Below are 14,612 nucleotides of genomic sequence, written 5' to 3'. Positions count from 1 at the left end.
TTTCCAACGAAGGTGACGTGAAACTGGCTGGGGCGGGGGGGGGGGGGGTGCGGGCAGCAACGGGGAGCAACCGTGGCTCTGGGAAACCGGGGTGGGAAATGAAAATATGTGCTGAATGCCCGATGCTTAGTTAAATCTGAAAGTGATGTCAAAATAGGAAGCGAGCCACATCCTAACAAGTTGTGGGTGTCAATTCCCCAGCACCCTTGTCAGGCTCATCCGCAGGCTTTGCTGAGCGCCTGGGAAGGTGATGGTTCTGATGAGAGCCATCCGATGAGAGGCTCCAGGACCACGGAGAAGCTGTGCGCTGTCACGCAGCACAGCTTAGACTCCTCTCTGGCTGCTTTACTTTGTTACACATTTAATTAAGAGCCTTCCCAGCAGTTGGGGGAGTCCAGCGCCTAAGAGGCAGCCACACTCTCTCCTCCCCCGACTCTGCCACCTGCCTCCTGCCTCCTCCCTGCACACTGGTTTTCAGAGCTTCACTGGACTTCCAGACCCAGACCCAAACCGGCCACCAGAGTCTGCCTGAGCCACCTCTTTTGGAAGCTATGTGGCCTGAAGAATTCACTCCTGCCTAGCTCTGAGCCTACCAATTGGAGTGTCAGTGTTGAATTTTGCTTTGTTTTGGCTGTTTCATCTACAAAAGGGAGATAGCACCTCCTACCCAAGAAGGCAGTCAGGAGGACTGGGTGAGCTGTGGAGCCTGCTCATTAAAATCTGATTTCCTTTTACGTGTTCTTTGATTCCCCAACCCTAAGCCTCTTCTTGACGACATCAGTGCCCGTGAGGAGGACAGCAGCCTCCGGAGCCCCCCGGATCTGCCCAGGCCTGAACTGGCGCTGCAGGGCCAGACCCAAAGAAGACAGCAGCCTCTGAAATTCCTCTCCTTCTCATGGAGAAACCCACTCCAGGCCTAGGAGGCCCAGCCAGACAGGCCCCAACGTCATGCACAGGGAAGCTTTCCTCTGCCTGCAGGCATCACACCCTTCACAGCTCTCACAGAAGGGGCTGAAATCAGGCCTGGGCCATGAACACGCGAAAAAGAAAACACCCCTGGAAGTGGGGGCATCTCCGAAGGCAAACTGGAGAAACTGGGCCTCTGGCCTGGGCCGCCAGAGCCCAAACGCCAGCACTCTGGATGTCAGCCTGAACCCGCCCCACCCCGGATGGCTTCTCCTGTGCCGGAGCTCCACGCCAAGTCCCTTCCCTGCTTCAAGCACTCAGAGCTGCCCAGGATACCCTCAAGGAGAGCACCGGCCTTCCTCCCCTTCCTCCCCTTCTCCACAGGACCCCTCCTCCACCCTGCATTCGGCTCTGCCTCCAGGCCCTGGCCCTAAAATCTCCCTGACAGTGAATGTTATCCAGGAGCTTTGGGGGCTGTGCGGTGTGCAGTCAGCAGCGAGCAGGCCCGCACAACTTTAGGGACCGGGGAGATGAGGCGAGCGGGTGGTCATGGGACTTGGCCTTACTCTTCCTCCCGCCTCACCTCGAGGGTTGGGTCCAACAGCAGGCTGGGCAGCCACCTGGGTACAGAACTTCGCCCAGCATCCAAAAGGCACATAAAAAGGACCTTGGTAAGAAAACAATGCCTGAATTGGTAGGAAATGTCACTCCAGAGCCACGACTCCCTACCCCCACCAGTACCCCACCCTATGTTCAAAAGCTCGCTCACACACACACACACACACATACACACAATGCTTGCTGCCGCCTTCAGTCACAAAGAACACAGAGGTATCGATTCTATCAATCCTCAGCAAACAGTGCCCCCACCACCTCCAGCCCGCTTTCGTTCCCTGGGGGCTGTCTGAAGCCAGGTATCCATGAGGACAGACGAGAGGCAGGAGCGTCAACCCCGCGAAGGAACCAGTTCTGTCTTCCACAACCAGGGCAGGATCAGGAGACAAAGGAGAACAAGCAGGGAGGACAAAGGAGGAAAGAGGAGGCTGGGGACTTGGGCGGCTTCCTCTCTCATCCCCACCACTAGGCTCTCGGTGGGGTCATCAGGCCTCATGTACCAGATGACAGCCGAGCCTAGCAGAAGGGTTAAGAGAATGAACCCTGGAGCCAGGGTGCCCGGGTTTGAATCCTGGCTTTGTGTGTTCTTGGGCAAGTTACTTAACCTTCTGGGCCTTAATTTCCTCATCTATAAAATAGGAATCACAAGAGGAGCTAGGGTTAGTAAATGAGTTACTATTTCTAGAGCGTTTAGAACAGTAAATACTATGTATTTGGTTTAAAAAGAAATTAAAGACCCCCTTTTAACTTCCTCCTTTCTGGGCAATAACATGTAGCCCCACCACAGGAAGGCCTGTCCTGGCAAAGGCCAGAAGGCAACAGCAGCGCTGGGCGGGCCCTCGGCTTGTCCACTCGCAGCTCCAGGGGCAGAAGGCAGGGCTCCCAGCCCTGTCTCACCTGCTGGCCCCCAGGATCCAGGGACTCCCTGACCCCGCTGCTCTGTGGGATTGGACCCTGGAGCCTGTGAAAGGCAAAACCTGGTCCCGCAGCTTCCGAGCCCTGCCGGCACAGGAGTCCTGCTCATACTCACATGACTTTTAAGTCCCAGTCTCCGCAGGTGACAAAAATCGACTTGACGTTTGGATCTAAGAGGCCTTCCTTCGCCATCCACTCATCGACCCTCTGAAAAGTACACAAGAACAGATGAGATTTGCCTTTTTTTTTTCCCTGAGTCTGTGAAGAGCCACAACAGTGAGACGCAGATAAGCTGCTTGTAATCAGAGCAGGAGAAAACTGTAATCTTCACCCGCCACAGCTCCACTCTGGGCTCTCAGTCTTGGCTCAGCACTATGGGGGCGCCCGCAGGGCTATCCCTGCGGGCAGATCCCACAAGCCCGAGGGGGGGGGCGGGGGGGGGGGTGTGGGCAGGGAGTCCCTCCACTCCCCCACTTCCTGGGAGCCCACCCTGGATGGGATACGGACAGATCCCAGTAGGTGCATCCAATACCTTTAGTCCTCAAACGAAAGCCCAGCCTAGCACGACGCAGGCTATCCTGGGCCAGGAGAACAGGCTGGAAGGAGGCCTCAAGCAGGGAACTCCAATTCATAGGTGCGTTCAGTCATTGTTCATTCCACCCTCCTACGCGGTGTCCACTACCCAAATTTATGAACTTGGGTATTCACCAAAGGAAGGGCAAGTTAATTTTCACCGTGAGTCAACAGAAGAGACTCCTCTGCCGGGCGGGAGCCCCATCCTGACAACTGGGAGAGCACTGCCTGCGCCAGGTGCTAGAAAGTCATAAACTGGCCCCAGACTTTGTACTTCCTCTCTCCTGGATGGGGATTCAAATGCAGCAGAATCTTTTGAAAGCTGAGCTCAATGCCTAGACAGGGAAAGAAACTGCTCCCAAACACACTTTAAGTCTTTCTTTCCCTTCACCCCTTTGATCGGTTTTATTATTTGCACTCACACTGGAAGTACAAACACTAAACTCAGTACATAACAAGAGAATTATCAGAAAGAATTCATGAATCGTTGCCGATTGTTCAGAAGATCCCGGGCATGGGGCACGAGTGCAGCAGATCACACCACTACTCCACTCACGCGGGAGGATTAGTTTTAAAGGCTGCAGCACGTAGTCGTTAGACCCTTGGAAAAGTCAGACGCATCTGGGTTCTAACCTTGGCGCTTCCATATCCCAGCTGCGTCGTGATGGGAAGTCATTTAAAAGTCATTTAACCCCTCTGAACTTCAGTTGCCTTCATCTATAAAATGAGGTAGGATGACTAACCTTACTGGGTTGTTTTGAGAATCATATGTGATAATGCATTAAGTGCCTACCTAAAAATAGACGGCAGGCCGGGAGGGGAGACAGACACATCATCGTAATATGCCGTAACAGAGGCAGCAGCGGGGAGGCACCCAGGACACTATTGGACCAAGCGGAGGCAGAGGCCAGCCCTACCTTTCACGGGGAAAGGAGTGAGAAGGGTTTCCTAAAGAGGAGGTGAGACGCCAAGCCTGGTGGCGGAGCATGCTCGACAGGGTGGAGCCCAGGAAAGGATGCTCCAGGCGGAGGCAAAGGCAACGCAGACATTTGGCATCTGAGAAGCAACTGTGTACCGTCTGCCTTCCCCACCAGACCATCGGCCTCCTGAAGGCAGGGACGCGCATCTGTGTTCTTCCACTGTCTTAATCCCGCACCCAGCACAGTGGCGTCTCGATAGCTATTTGCTGATTCACTGAAGTATGAGTAGAGAGCAGCGTGGCTGAGTCGGCAGTAACCGGAAGGAGAAGCAGGCACAGAGGCTGGGGGAGCAGGTGAGGCCAGCCTGTGAAGGGCCTCGTGTGCCCACGGGAATCCTGGGCTCCCTGGATATCCCCGAAATCCTGGAGGCCGTGGCCCATGCCGAAGCGGTCCTTGAGCAGGGCCAAGGACCCCATCGAGCTCCGCGGCTACAACAGCCCTGCCTCCTGGGACATGAGGGCTGCTCCCCAATGCCAGACTCTGCACAACCTCTTCACAGCGTGTCCACCACAGAATCCTCCTCAACTCAAGGGTCGCCCCAGCAGCTAACTTCCGGGCTTTGCACTGCTGAACAGTTTGTCTCCCAGCCATTTTGGCCCCACCCCTTGCACACACACACAGACACAGACACACACACACACACCACCTCCCTTCCCGAGAGTCACCTAAAGAAAATAAGACAGACTTTATATAAGAAAAGAGGTAAGGCAAACCTGGAGCTCCCTAAATCAGCTAATCTCGCTCCGGTTCACTGGCCTTAAATCCCCAAGGTAAGTGCCCCACCTGCTAGGGGGCTCCCCAACGCCCCAACTCCTGCACAGGGGGTCCTGGAAAAGAGAGCAGGACAGGACAGGACTGTCAGGAGGCAATGCCCAGCAAGACCAGGCCTTCCCCATGAGAAGCGCTTACTGCTCCCTGGGGTCCTTGGAAGCTCAGGAGCGAGGCCCTTCACTCATGCAGCAGACATTTAACGAGCAGCTTCTGCTCTGAGCCTGTCCCAGGACGTGATACATCTGGAGTCAGGCCTTCCCTTCTCTGAATGGATAAAGGATCGGTGGGACCACCAAGACACCCCCCAGTCAGGCAGGCCAGCCCTCCCAGCTCCTGGAGGTCTGAGGAGCCCCGCCTGAGCCCTACTTAGAACAAAAGTGTCAGGCAAACATCCAGCTGGCCATCTGCTCGGGGCCTGGGTTAGGAAGGGACTAGCTCTTTAGCTCTACAACCGACTCAGAGCTAACGGGACAAAGCAGAGCTCAGTCTGGTCCCCTCATCCTACCTGAGACCCCCTACCTGGGCCCATGCCGGGAATCTTCCCTCTTCACCCACAAAATCGGAGCAAGTAGCAGAAAGTAGCTTGGGTGAGCCTGGGCATCCCCCGAGCACCCTGCTCCAGGGCTGGCCCGGGGTCAGCAGGAAGAAGACACCTAAAGACCAATCTCCCCTCCCACCAGCGCTACTGAGGGAGCCTCCATCACCTCAACAGCCCTGGTTTGGTGCGAGCCCAGAGTATGCATCGTCCTCCCAGCACCCCCCCCCTCCCCGAGACACACCACAAAAAAGCTGCCTGTCCCCCCGCCTTGTTCTAAGGTGCTGGCTGAGAGACAGGGACGGACGGGTCCCTTCTTTCTCCTTGAGCCTGGTCTTAGAGGGAGCAGTCCAGGCTGAGGCGCCCCCTTACTTATAAGGGCAAATCTCTTCCCCTGAAAAGAGGATCAGTGGGGCTGGGAGGCACCTCAGGGGTCATCTTCTCCCAGGCCCACGGGAGCCTGACCGCTCGCGGAGCCTGGGCCTGCACACTCCCAGGGGACAGGGAACACGCCCGGCCACCGGGCGAGCCTACAGCCATCTCCCTGGCCCTGGTTCCATCCCGAGGAGCCCAGGGAATCCAGTCCTCATTTCCCTCCCCCGGGACGGACCCTCTGGGCTCCAGGAAGAGCTCTTCCCTCCTCTCCTGCCGCCTCCCCACTTCCTCTAGGCTGTGCCTCCAACGCAGAGGCACCCCGCTCTCGTCCACACGCCTGCCCTCTCCGGCCACAGGGGCCGAGCGTTGGGCTTGTGGCTCTTAAGGATAAATACGGCACCGACTGGGATCCACAGGCTTTTTCTCTTCTCCCCTCCCCCCAGAGAGAAGGGACGGAACGGGACCTTCCCCCTCTCTGAAAATCCCAGGCCAGACGGGGGTGGGAGACAGGCTGAGGCCAGGCGCTGCTTCCTTACTCCCTCAGGCTGGAGCACAAAAAGCAGCATCTTAACCTTTTCCAGCTCCCCGAGGAGAACATCCCAGAAGTGTGGTCTCTGCCAAGGGTTCTACAGCCTTTAATTTGATGTTCCTCACATAGGCAATTGTTGTAATTATTCTGATTAGGAATCATTACCCAGGGCAGCCTCTGCACCCCTGACAGGCACACTGCGTCCAGCGGCAAGCGGCAGTGGGGCAGGCGGGCCCAGCCGCGCCTCCTGGAGGAGCTGACAGCAAACAAAAGCCATCGACGGGGAGTTCTGGGCGAGTTAATCAAGTGCTCACATGCCACAAGAAGCCGACACTCAAGCTAAACAAAAACACCGCCGGTCCCCGGGCTCGGCTCCCCCACTCCCAGCCCGCCCGGCACAGGCGCCCGAGCCGGCGGCACAGGCCACGGGCCGGGGCGGGCGGGGGCTCCGCCGACTCCCGGCGGCGCTGGGACATCTTGTCAGTAGCCCTGACGGGAACAGCTGGAGATGACAGATCAATGGTTCAATACTCTCAACAGCATGTCACGGATGTGACAGCAAATGTTATTCTAATCAAGCCATAATCATAGTCAAATTACACGGCTACATTCTCAGGAGGGGAGGGGGGAGGCAGCAGGAAGGGGGTCAGAGGTCAGGAATTAAAGGTCACTCAACCTACCTCCAGCACTTGCTGCAGGCTTGGCTGACCATCCACCATGGCTTGAATAATGCCGGTGAGCTGAAAGGAAGAAGAAAGAGCCAATGGGTGGAAAACCCGGGCGCAGCCACTCAGAGCTGGACGGGAGCCTCTCCTTTCCGTCCCTCTCCTTCTGTTTTGAAAGAGTCCGAACTGCACAGCTGCAGGCTCCGAATCTGACAGGAGCCTTGGGAACCGAGTCCCAGGACACAGGGTGAACTCGCCCCCGAGGTCCTGCCCGGAGACGGACACGCACAGCTACACACTGACCACTGTTTCAGCTTTCGTTTTGTAGAAAACTTGATTTTGTGTGTGTCTTTCGTATTCAAGAAGCTCAGTAAGGCCCCGCAAATTACAGTCTGAAGTCAGTTCACCTCCAAGCTTCACGGAAGTTGCTGCAGAACTTGGGGAGTGCTCACACAGCCAGGGCCCTGGCTTCCGAGTCCACCTCCTCTCTCAGCCCCGATGTCCGGCACCTCTCCCCAACAGCGGTGCAGGGCTGGGGGAGCCCCCAGGCATCCACCCTTCACCCTGCATGCCTGGGCCCTCAGTACCAGCCAGCCAGGCAGGAAACAGGAACCTTTAGCAGACAAAAATGCCCACAAACCTAATCTAGAGAATTTCTAGAACTCAAGGCCCTCAGCTCCACCTAGGTCAGGCTGAGGTTCAAACAAGCTTGTTGCTTTGCTTTGTCTTTGTTTTGAAGTGAAAATATCCCCCAATTGCAGACTAGACAGGCTGCCTGGAGGGACTGTGGCAGGAGGCCCCCGGCACAGACGTGACTCAGCTTGAAATCACCAGGGCCAGTGTGCCCCTGGCCACTTCTAGACAGAAGAGCATCTCAAGCCTGCTTGGAAACTTCCTTTTTTTTTTTTTAAAGTGTTGGGGGTGGGGATTAGACTCCAATTAAACTATAATTACATTTAATGAATACCAAATACCCAACTCACAGAACCTGCTGGCTCTAAGAGGGAAGGTTATTTTCTCACAGCGACTTACACGGAATGGTAATACACACCTTTTAGGGAAGAAATTTTCATTTTAAGAACGCTGGGTTCCTCTAGGTGGGTTTCTGTAGTTCATCAAGTCATTATTAGGTGGTATTTTAAGGAAGTGTAAGGATACAGCAACTCTATTTTATATTCCAGAAACTGTTTTTATATTAATCTGTATTTTAATTGGGTAACAGCTGCTGCCTACAGACTTCCCATGGTCTAAAAGGAAAATAAATTAGAAAGATTAACTACACTGTTGTTTCGCGAGGCTTTAACCCACAGCATGCCCGCCCGGCTGGCACCTCCACACCCCTTCCTTGCTTGGGAGACCAAAGAACTGCCCAGCAGAGGGAGGGCCTGAGCCAAAGAGAAGAAAAGGTGGTCCCCCGAGGCCAAGGCGGGGGCGGGCAGAGCTGGCGAAGGCGGCTTTCACCTTGGAGGGCTGGCTCTGCCTTTCGTTTAGTCAACAGCTACTCCCGAGACCAGCCCAGCCGTGTCTGGGCCATTCGGGATGCAAGGGTTCAGCAGCCAAGAGGAGCACGGACGCTGCCCTCATGGAATCTGTGTTTTCTTGGGAGTCCCATCCTGTCCCAGCTCAGCCAGCACCCAAGCCCGTCGGCCACCCACAGCCAGACACTGAGCAGCCTGGGATCTGCGTTTTGTCTCAAGCAGGGGCCAGAGTCCAGAGGAGGCCTGGTGCCAACGCCAGGTCCAAGAGCCAGATGACTGGCTGGCACCATGCACCCGCCACTGCCCTGTCTCGCCTAGCTTCTCTCCTGCTCAGTTCTTCCAGGGCAGTCACATCCCTAAGCCTAGAGCTGGGGCTTGGGGGCAGGACTATCCTGGAAAAGAGGGCCCACAGCCACGCTCCTTGGAGAGCTCCAGGGTCTGCATGCTCTCTCGTGTCCAGTCTGAGTTCCCTGCAGCAAGTTAGGTCTACTTCTCTTGGCTCACTCAGATGCACACCACAGGGCCTCCAGAAAGTCTCGCTTGCACAGGAAACCACTGGCAACCCTGCCAAGAACCCTCCCTCCCTCCTTGGAGATGGGACTTGGGTCAGCCTCTGTACAGGTGCACATGCACCTGCCCTGGGCCCCAGGAAAAGGCTCTACACCAAAAAGGAAAACCGGGGCCCTTCTCTGCGGGGTCTCTCCCTACAGACTAGGCCCACCTCTGCCTGCCCTAGGAGGGTGGGGGGTGGCCCCGGGGCTTTCTCACACCCCTCTCCAGTGGTCAGCAGTCCTGGCATCATCAGTCCAGGAGGAACCTAGTGAGCTCAGCTCCCTCCCTCTCCACGCTTCCCAGACCGCCTATGGTCCAGCAAGAGAGCTTATAGCTAAAGGACTTGAACTCAACCCCCAGAGACACAGGTGCTTGAGCTACTGGTTTAACCGGAAGCATCCTTTCAGGGGGAGGCCTCACTCCTCTGCATTAATGTCTCCAACAATGGACTACATCTTAGCAGCACTGGAGGAATAGGGGGTGAAATCTAAAGTTAGTCCCTTAACCTGATACTGACAACCTGTACGACTTATATCAGAAACTGTGAGGAAGGAGTTCCCATTGTGGCATAACAGGATCATCTCTGCAACGCCAGGACACAGGTTCAACCCTTGGTCTGGCACCGTGGGTTAAAGGATTTGGTATTGCCACAGCTGCATAGGTCACAACTGCAGCTCGGATCCGACCCCCGGCCTGAGAACTCCATATGCCTCGGGGAGGCCAAAAAAAGAAAAAGAACGAAAGAAACTGGGCATTCCTGTCACAGCTCAGCTGGTTAAGAATCCAACTAGTATCCAGGAGGATGCAGGTTCAATCCCTGGCCTCTCTCAGTGGGTTAAGGACCTGCCATTGCCATGAGCTGTGGTGTAGGTCATAGGCACAGCTCGGATCCCATGTTGCTGTGGCTGTGGCATAGGCCAGCAGCTGCAGCTGATTCGACCCCTAGCCTGGGAACACCTAGCTGCAGGTGTGGCCCTAAAAAGAAGACAAGAAAGAAGGAAGGAAAGAAGGAAAAAAAAAAAGAAATGAAGGGAGAAAAGAAAAGGAATGAAACTATGAGGGAGACACTGTAACAAAAAATATTTTGTGAAGTTCTACCTTAGGCCTAACCTAAACCTTTCATGCTGCTATTTAAGTCCGTTCGCATTTGGGTTAATATAGAGGTTTGTAAAAAGCTTTCACATCCTCACAATGAAAGGTACTAGAGCAAAGCCAAGTATTATTAAGCTGAGAACCAGGGCTCACAGGCTAAACAGCGCTCAAAGACCCCAACCACTTAAAGCAGGAGAGGTGAGAGGAAGAATTAATGTGTGCTCTGTGGCTCTGTGGCTCCTTTCACTGAGGGATTACAGATTAACTCCCGCTTCTCCAGACTCGGAAACCACAGGCGAGGGGCTTTTGACCCTGACTGATAGCATGGCTGGCTACTGAGGTGCCCCACCGCACAAGGGCTTTATCCAGGAACGAGCTGGCTTCCTCAGAAACAGCCCAACCGGGAAGCAGCCCGGGACGCTCAGTGCCAACAGCATGTCAGCACCCAGTGCTTCCTCCATTCAGAGTTTATCTCCAGCGCGATCGTATTCTGACACCAAGACAGTCTGTTGATGACAGGAGCTCTTGTCTCTGGTGGGCAATCTGATAATCAGACCCACTCTTTCTCCTCAGACAAAGAGACCAATAAATCTCACCCTTTATAAGTACAGGTGCAAGACAAAGCCCTTTACTGGCATTTACCAAAATCAGTATTTTTCCTTTTTTTTTTTTTTCATAATGACAACAACAAAAGACTGCATGTGGTCAGGGACTGTGCAGCAGCCCAGCTGCCAGAGACAGAGGTCTGAGTTGGGCCAGACTCTAGAGGTGGCAGGGGAAGGGCCTGAGGAGGAGGGAAGCACAGCCCACCCTATCTCTGCAGAGCCACGGGTCCAGGCAGACTGTCAACTGGAACTAAGAAAGGGCCTCAAGAAGGCTCATGACCCGGTCACTACACAGTGTGTCTACAGATGGGCCACAGACTCGCTCCAGGCAGAAGCCCTCTTCCTGCCGCCCAGCAAGCTCCCCCGACACCAGCATGTGCTCCTGTGTGCACATGAGCACGCACAGCCAGGGTTCTTGAAAACTTCTTGTGCAAGAGAGAAAATCCTCCCAGAGGAGCTGCTCAGGAAAACAGGTCCAGGGTTGTTCCTCACGCTTACGAGTGAAAGGCTCTTTCCGGCTGGAATGACCGCCCTTCCTACCCGCACAGGCACGTGCTGCTGGCCTGGATGAGGGCTCAGAATGGCGACAGCCCCATCCTGTGTCCACGCCTCTCTCTGCATCACAATTCCACCCAGTACAGAAATGGGGCCATATTTATGACCCGAGGTTTTCGAAAGAAGATTTTTCTTACTCAAAAGAGCAAGTCAACGGTACAGCCGCTCTGGGGAGAGGGAGTCTGACAATATCCATTCAAGAAACAGGTATTTTTACTTGGTGCCAGCCCCTAACGATGTGACAAAGATGGATCAGATCTAGTTTCTGCCCACAAGGAACGCACAGTCTAGTAAGGAGATAGAGAAATCACTGAAGTATAATGCAATGACGGTTGTAGGCTGGGGTGAGCACAACCAGCCTGGACTCAGGGAAGGCTTCCCGGAGAGGGGACCCTGAGCGGAGCGGGGCAGGACCAGGAGGAGGGGGGGCAGCACACAGGCAGGAGATCACGCACGGAGGCCGACTGTGACAGGGCGACCTCTGGGTGAGGGCAGCAGGGAGACATGAGGCTGGACACAAAGGCAGGGACCAGGTCAGGGCGCACTCTGAGCTCTGGAAGCCTGAGACAAAATGGCGGAGTCACGTCTGCAGCCCAGCCGGGTCCTCCCTTTCAGAAGAGGCTTCATGACCAGGATCCCACCACCCCCGGGCCTACGACGCTCCAAATTACCTATGCCCTTGGGTGAAACTTTCTGGAAAAAAAGAAACAGCTTCCATCGGCGTCTCACAATCCCTCCTTCCCCTCCCTCAAAAGAGAAGCAGGAGTAGCCCTGCTGTGGGGGAAGGAGAAAAAAAAAAACGTTTCCCCAATATTCTCAAGCACCTTGCTGCCCAGGGCTGAGCTCCAGCAGGGCTCTGTTCCACTCCAAAACAAGCAGCAACCCTCCCCACAGCTACGACAGGCAGCTGGAGCTGGAGCCCCCGAGGGAGGCAGAGGGAGGAGGAGAGGAGGGAGGAAGGGAGGAGGGCCTACTCTACTTCGGGGCCAGTGGAGGCCTCAGGTATCTGACTGGTTTAAGGAAAGTCTTCCCTACCCTTCCCATAAGGAAAGGGATTTTCTTCCTCTCTCTTTTCTGATTGTTTTTTTAGGGCTGCACCCAAGGCATATGGAGGTTCCCAGGCGAGGGGTTCAATCGGAGCTACAGCTGCCGGCCCACGCCAGAGCCACAGCAACGCTGGATCCTTAACCCACTGAGCAAGGCCAAGGATCGAACCTGCATCCTCATGGATGCCACTCGTTTCCACTGAGCCACACCAGGAACTCCCCAGGGGATTTTCATCATCATTAAAATGGTTTGTTTGGTTTTTTTTCCCCTCCCCAAAAGGGGCAAAAAGGACAGATTAGCGCCCCCTGGTGGTAGAGGTAGTTCCCAGGGGAAAGGGAGGGAAAAAGAAAAACAGTTGACCCCAGAGGGAGTTAAGAGCCTCAACATCGCTGGCTGGGCAGCGGGATGCCTACCAACAAGAGGCCCACCTGGGTCACAAGCCCAGGAGGGACCCTCAGACCTCACAGCTGAGCTAAGTCAGAGCCCACAGAGCCCTCTCAGCAGGGGCAGACAGGCCCTTCCCAGCCCCCCTAAGGCAAAGCCATCGTTTCGGGATTACTCAAGAACGTCTTTCTCCCTGTTTCACTCAAGGCGAAATCAGGTGTCTAAATGAAGGTGCCAAGTCTCCAATGGACCCCAAATGACCCCAATGCTTACAATTCCAGAAACACTTACGTTTCCCCGTCACCTCTGCTGCCACCTGCACCTGAACCTGATTCCACCACAGCCTGCGGCCACCACAGCACGCGACACAACGCACCCCAGAGAAAAGCAGCCACAGGAGGCCTCTCCATGCCGCCCTGACGGTCAAACTCTCCAGGGGCGCTTCCTCCCACCAATGACTCTTTGGAGCCTCCAGCAAAGACCGAGATCTCAGTCCCAGTTTCAGAATCTGTGAAATGGAGCCAGCGCTCACCTGCTGGCAAGGCGGCCACATATGGAACTGGCTTGGGATGAGGCTAAGGACACGTGAGCCTCGGCCAAGCAGTCCTCACACCCCTCCCGGACTGGCCTTCCCTTTCCTCAGGGACAGAAGGGCTGTGCTTCCCACAGGACCGCTGCGCCCAAGGACAGAAAGGCACCACCGGAAAGCTGAGAAAGGCGCACAGAAGCTCTCCTTCCAAGAGGCTGGTCCTCTCCACCTCTGGCCGAGGATCCTAAGGGAAATGAACCTGAGCGCTGAGCCCCAGAGGCACCCACCCTGCTCCTACACTCCACGTGCCTGTCACTAGGAAGGGCAGGGGTGACCAGGAAGGCCAAGTTGGGGAAAGCTGGGACGGACTGTGCCACTGCTCCCTGGCTTCCCCAGGAACCAGTGTGGTCCAAGGGGGTGGCAGGCTTTGCAGAATGCCACCTGCTGGGTCCAGTGCGTACCTGCCCTAAGCCCTGAGAAGACATGAGCTTTCCCTAAGAGCAGCAACGATCCCCAAGCCCCTGTCCCAGCAGCACTTGCTGCCCGCCCAGCCCGCGGGCCCTTACCTCTGTGCAGAAGGGAGTGAGCTGTGGGTGGACTACGGGCTGGACATACATGTGAAAGGTGGACTCGATCTCCATGGTCCGGCCGTTTAGCTTCAGGATGGGGAACTCGATGATTTCCTGGAACGGCAAAGGCACAGGAGAAGGAGGAGTAAGGTGTTTTCAGTAACTCGGAGTCAAGAATGAGGGGGTGTTTTGGACTCACGAGCTCCTGCCAGGCCAAACGCAAGGCTGAGGTGGTTCGAGCCCAGTTAGGACTCCTGACGCTCCCACTGCCAACGTCCTCACAAGTTCCAGGGACTCCACACACCCACCGTCCCCACTGTCCCTGGAAAGGGGAAGGAAGACAGCAGAGACATCTGCCCAGGTTCCCCAACCGGTTCTCCAGCAGAGCCCTGCTCCCTGGAGCCCCAAAAAGTAGGCCCCTCTTCCTCTTGCCCAGCTCCCTCACCCTAGCACGGGCCTAGGTCTCCAGCCACAGAGACAAGCAGCCATCAGACTGATGCACAGATTTCCACATATGAAGTTTAAACAAAAGCGGATGAGTTTCGTTAGTTTCCACCCCCCCTAAAAAAAAAAAGACACATGATTAATAAAGCCGAAGGGGACACTGAAGAGGAGAAAACGGAGTAAGAGCCCTAAGAGCGGGTGCCTCCCACCTTTCTTTTGAGCAGTACACCCTCCCCTCAGCCTGCCCCCCCCCCCGCCCCCATCGCCTAGCCAGCCCTTCCCAGTCCACTGGAACGTAATGGAAGAGAAGGAGGAGTGACAATTTGTTTGGTGTCTCTAAGATTAATTTGTCTGCGTTATTTAATAGAGATGCACAGCCCCAAGGTCCTGGTGTGCAAACAGGCTTGCAGCCCGCCGGCTGTGCAGCCCGCCTCACACACCGCTCCTGGGAAGGGAGGAACACGCCAGAGAGAGCACACGCGCACACGCGCAC

General features: G+C 55.5%; 1 protein-coding gene across 20 annotated transcripts in view; it reads right to left on the bottom strand.

The window, feature by feature from the left end:
* ERI3 (ERI1 exoribonuclease family member 3) overlaps window positions 1-14,612 on the bottom strand; it is a 124,876-nt gene that overhangs the window by 79,009 nt on the left and 31,255 nt on the right. For 11 of the 20 annotated variants that reach the window (XR_007136189.1, XM_047789323.1, XM_047789327.1 and 8 more), the window contains 5 exons: window positions 13,875-13,997; window positions 13,673-13,789; window positions 6,880-6,939; window positions 2,552-2,643; window positions 1,490-1,573 (listed from right to left, as the gene is read on the bottom strand). Coding sequence is in view for 19 of the 20 variants with exons in the window: in XM_047789323.1 (XP_047645279.1) it covers window positions 1,490-1,573; window positions 2,552-2,643; window positions 6,880-6,939; window positions 13,673-13,789; window positions 13,875-13,997 (476 nt within the window). In the remaining variant the exon portion in view is untranslated. The remainder of the gene's footprint in view (window positions 1-1,489; window positions 1,574-2,551; window positions 2,644-6,879; window positions 6,940-13,672; window positions 13,790-13,874; window positions 13,998-14,612) is intronic. The other 9 variants (XM_047789311.1, XM_047789324.1, XM_047789318.1 and 6 more) reach the window with 5 other exon arrangements.

The sequence above is a fragment of the Phacochoerus africanus genome, chromosome 8 (genome assembly GCF_016906955.1).
Source record: "Phacochoerus africanus isolate WHEZ1 chromosome 8, ROS_Pafr_v1, whole genome shotgun sequence".
NCBI classification, from domain to species: Eukaryota; Metazoa; Chordata; class Mammalia; order Artiodactyla; family Suidae; genus Phacochoerus; species Phacochoerus africanus.
The sequence above is the reverse complement of the archived record's forward strand: the minus strand, read 5'-3'. Positions and strand labels throughout refer to the sequence as shown.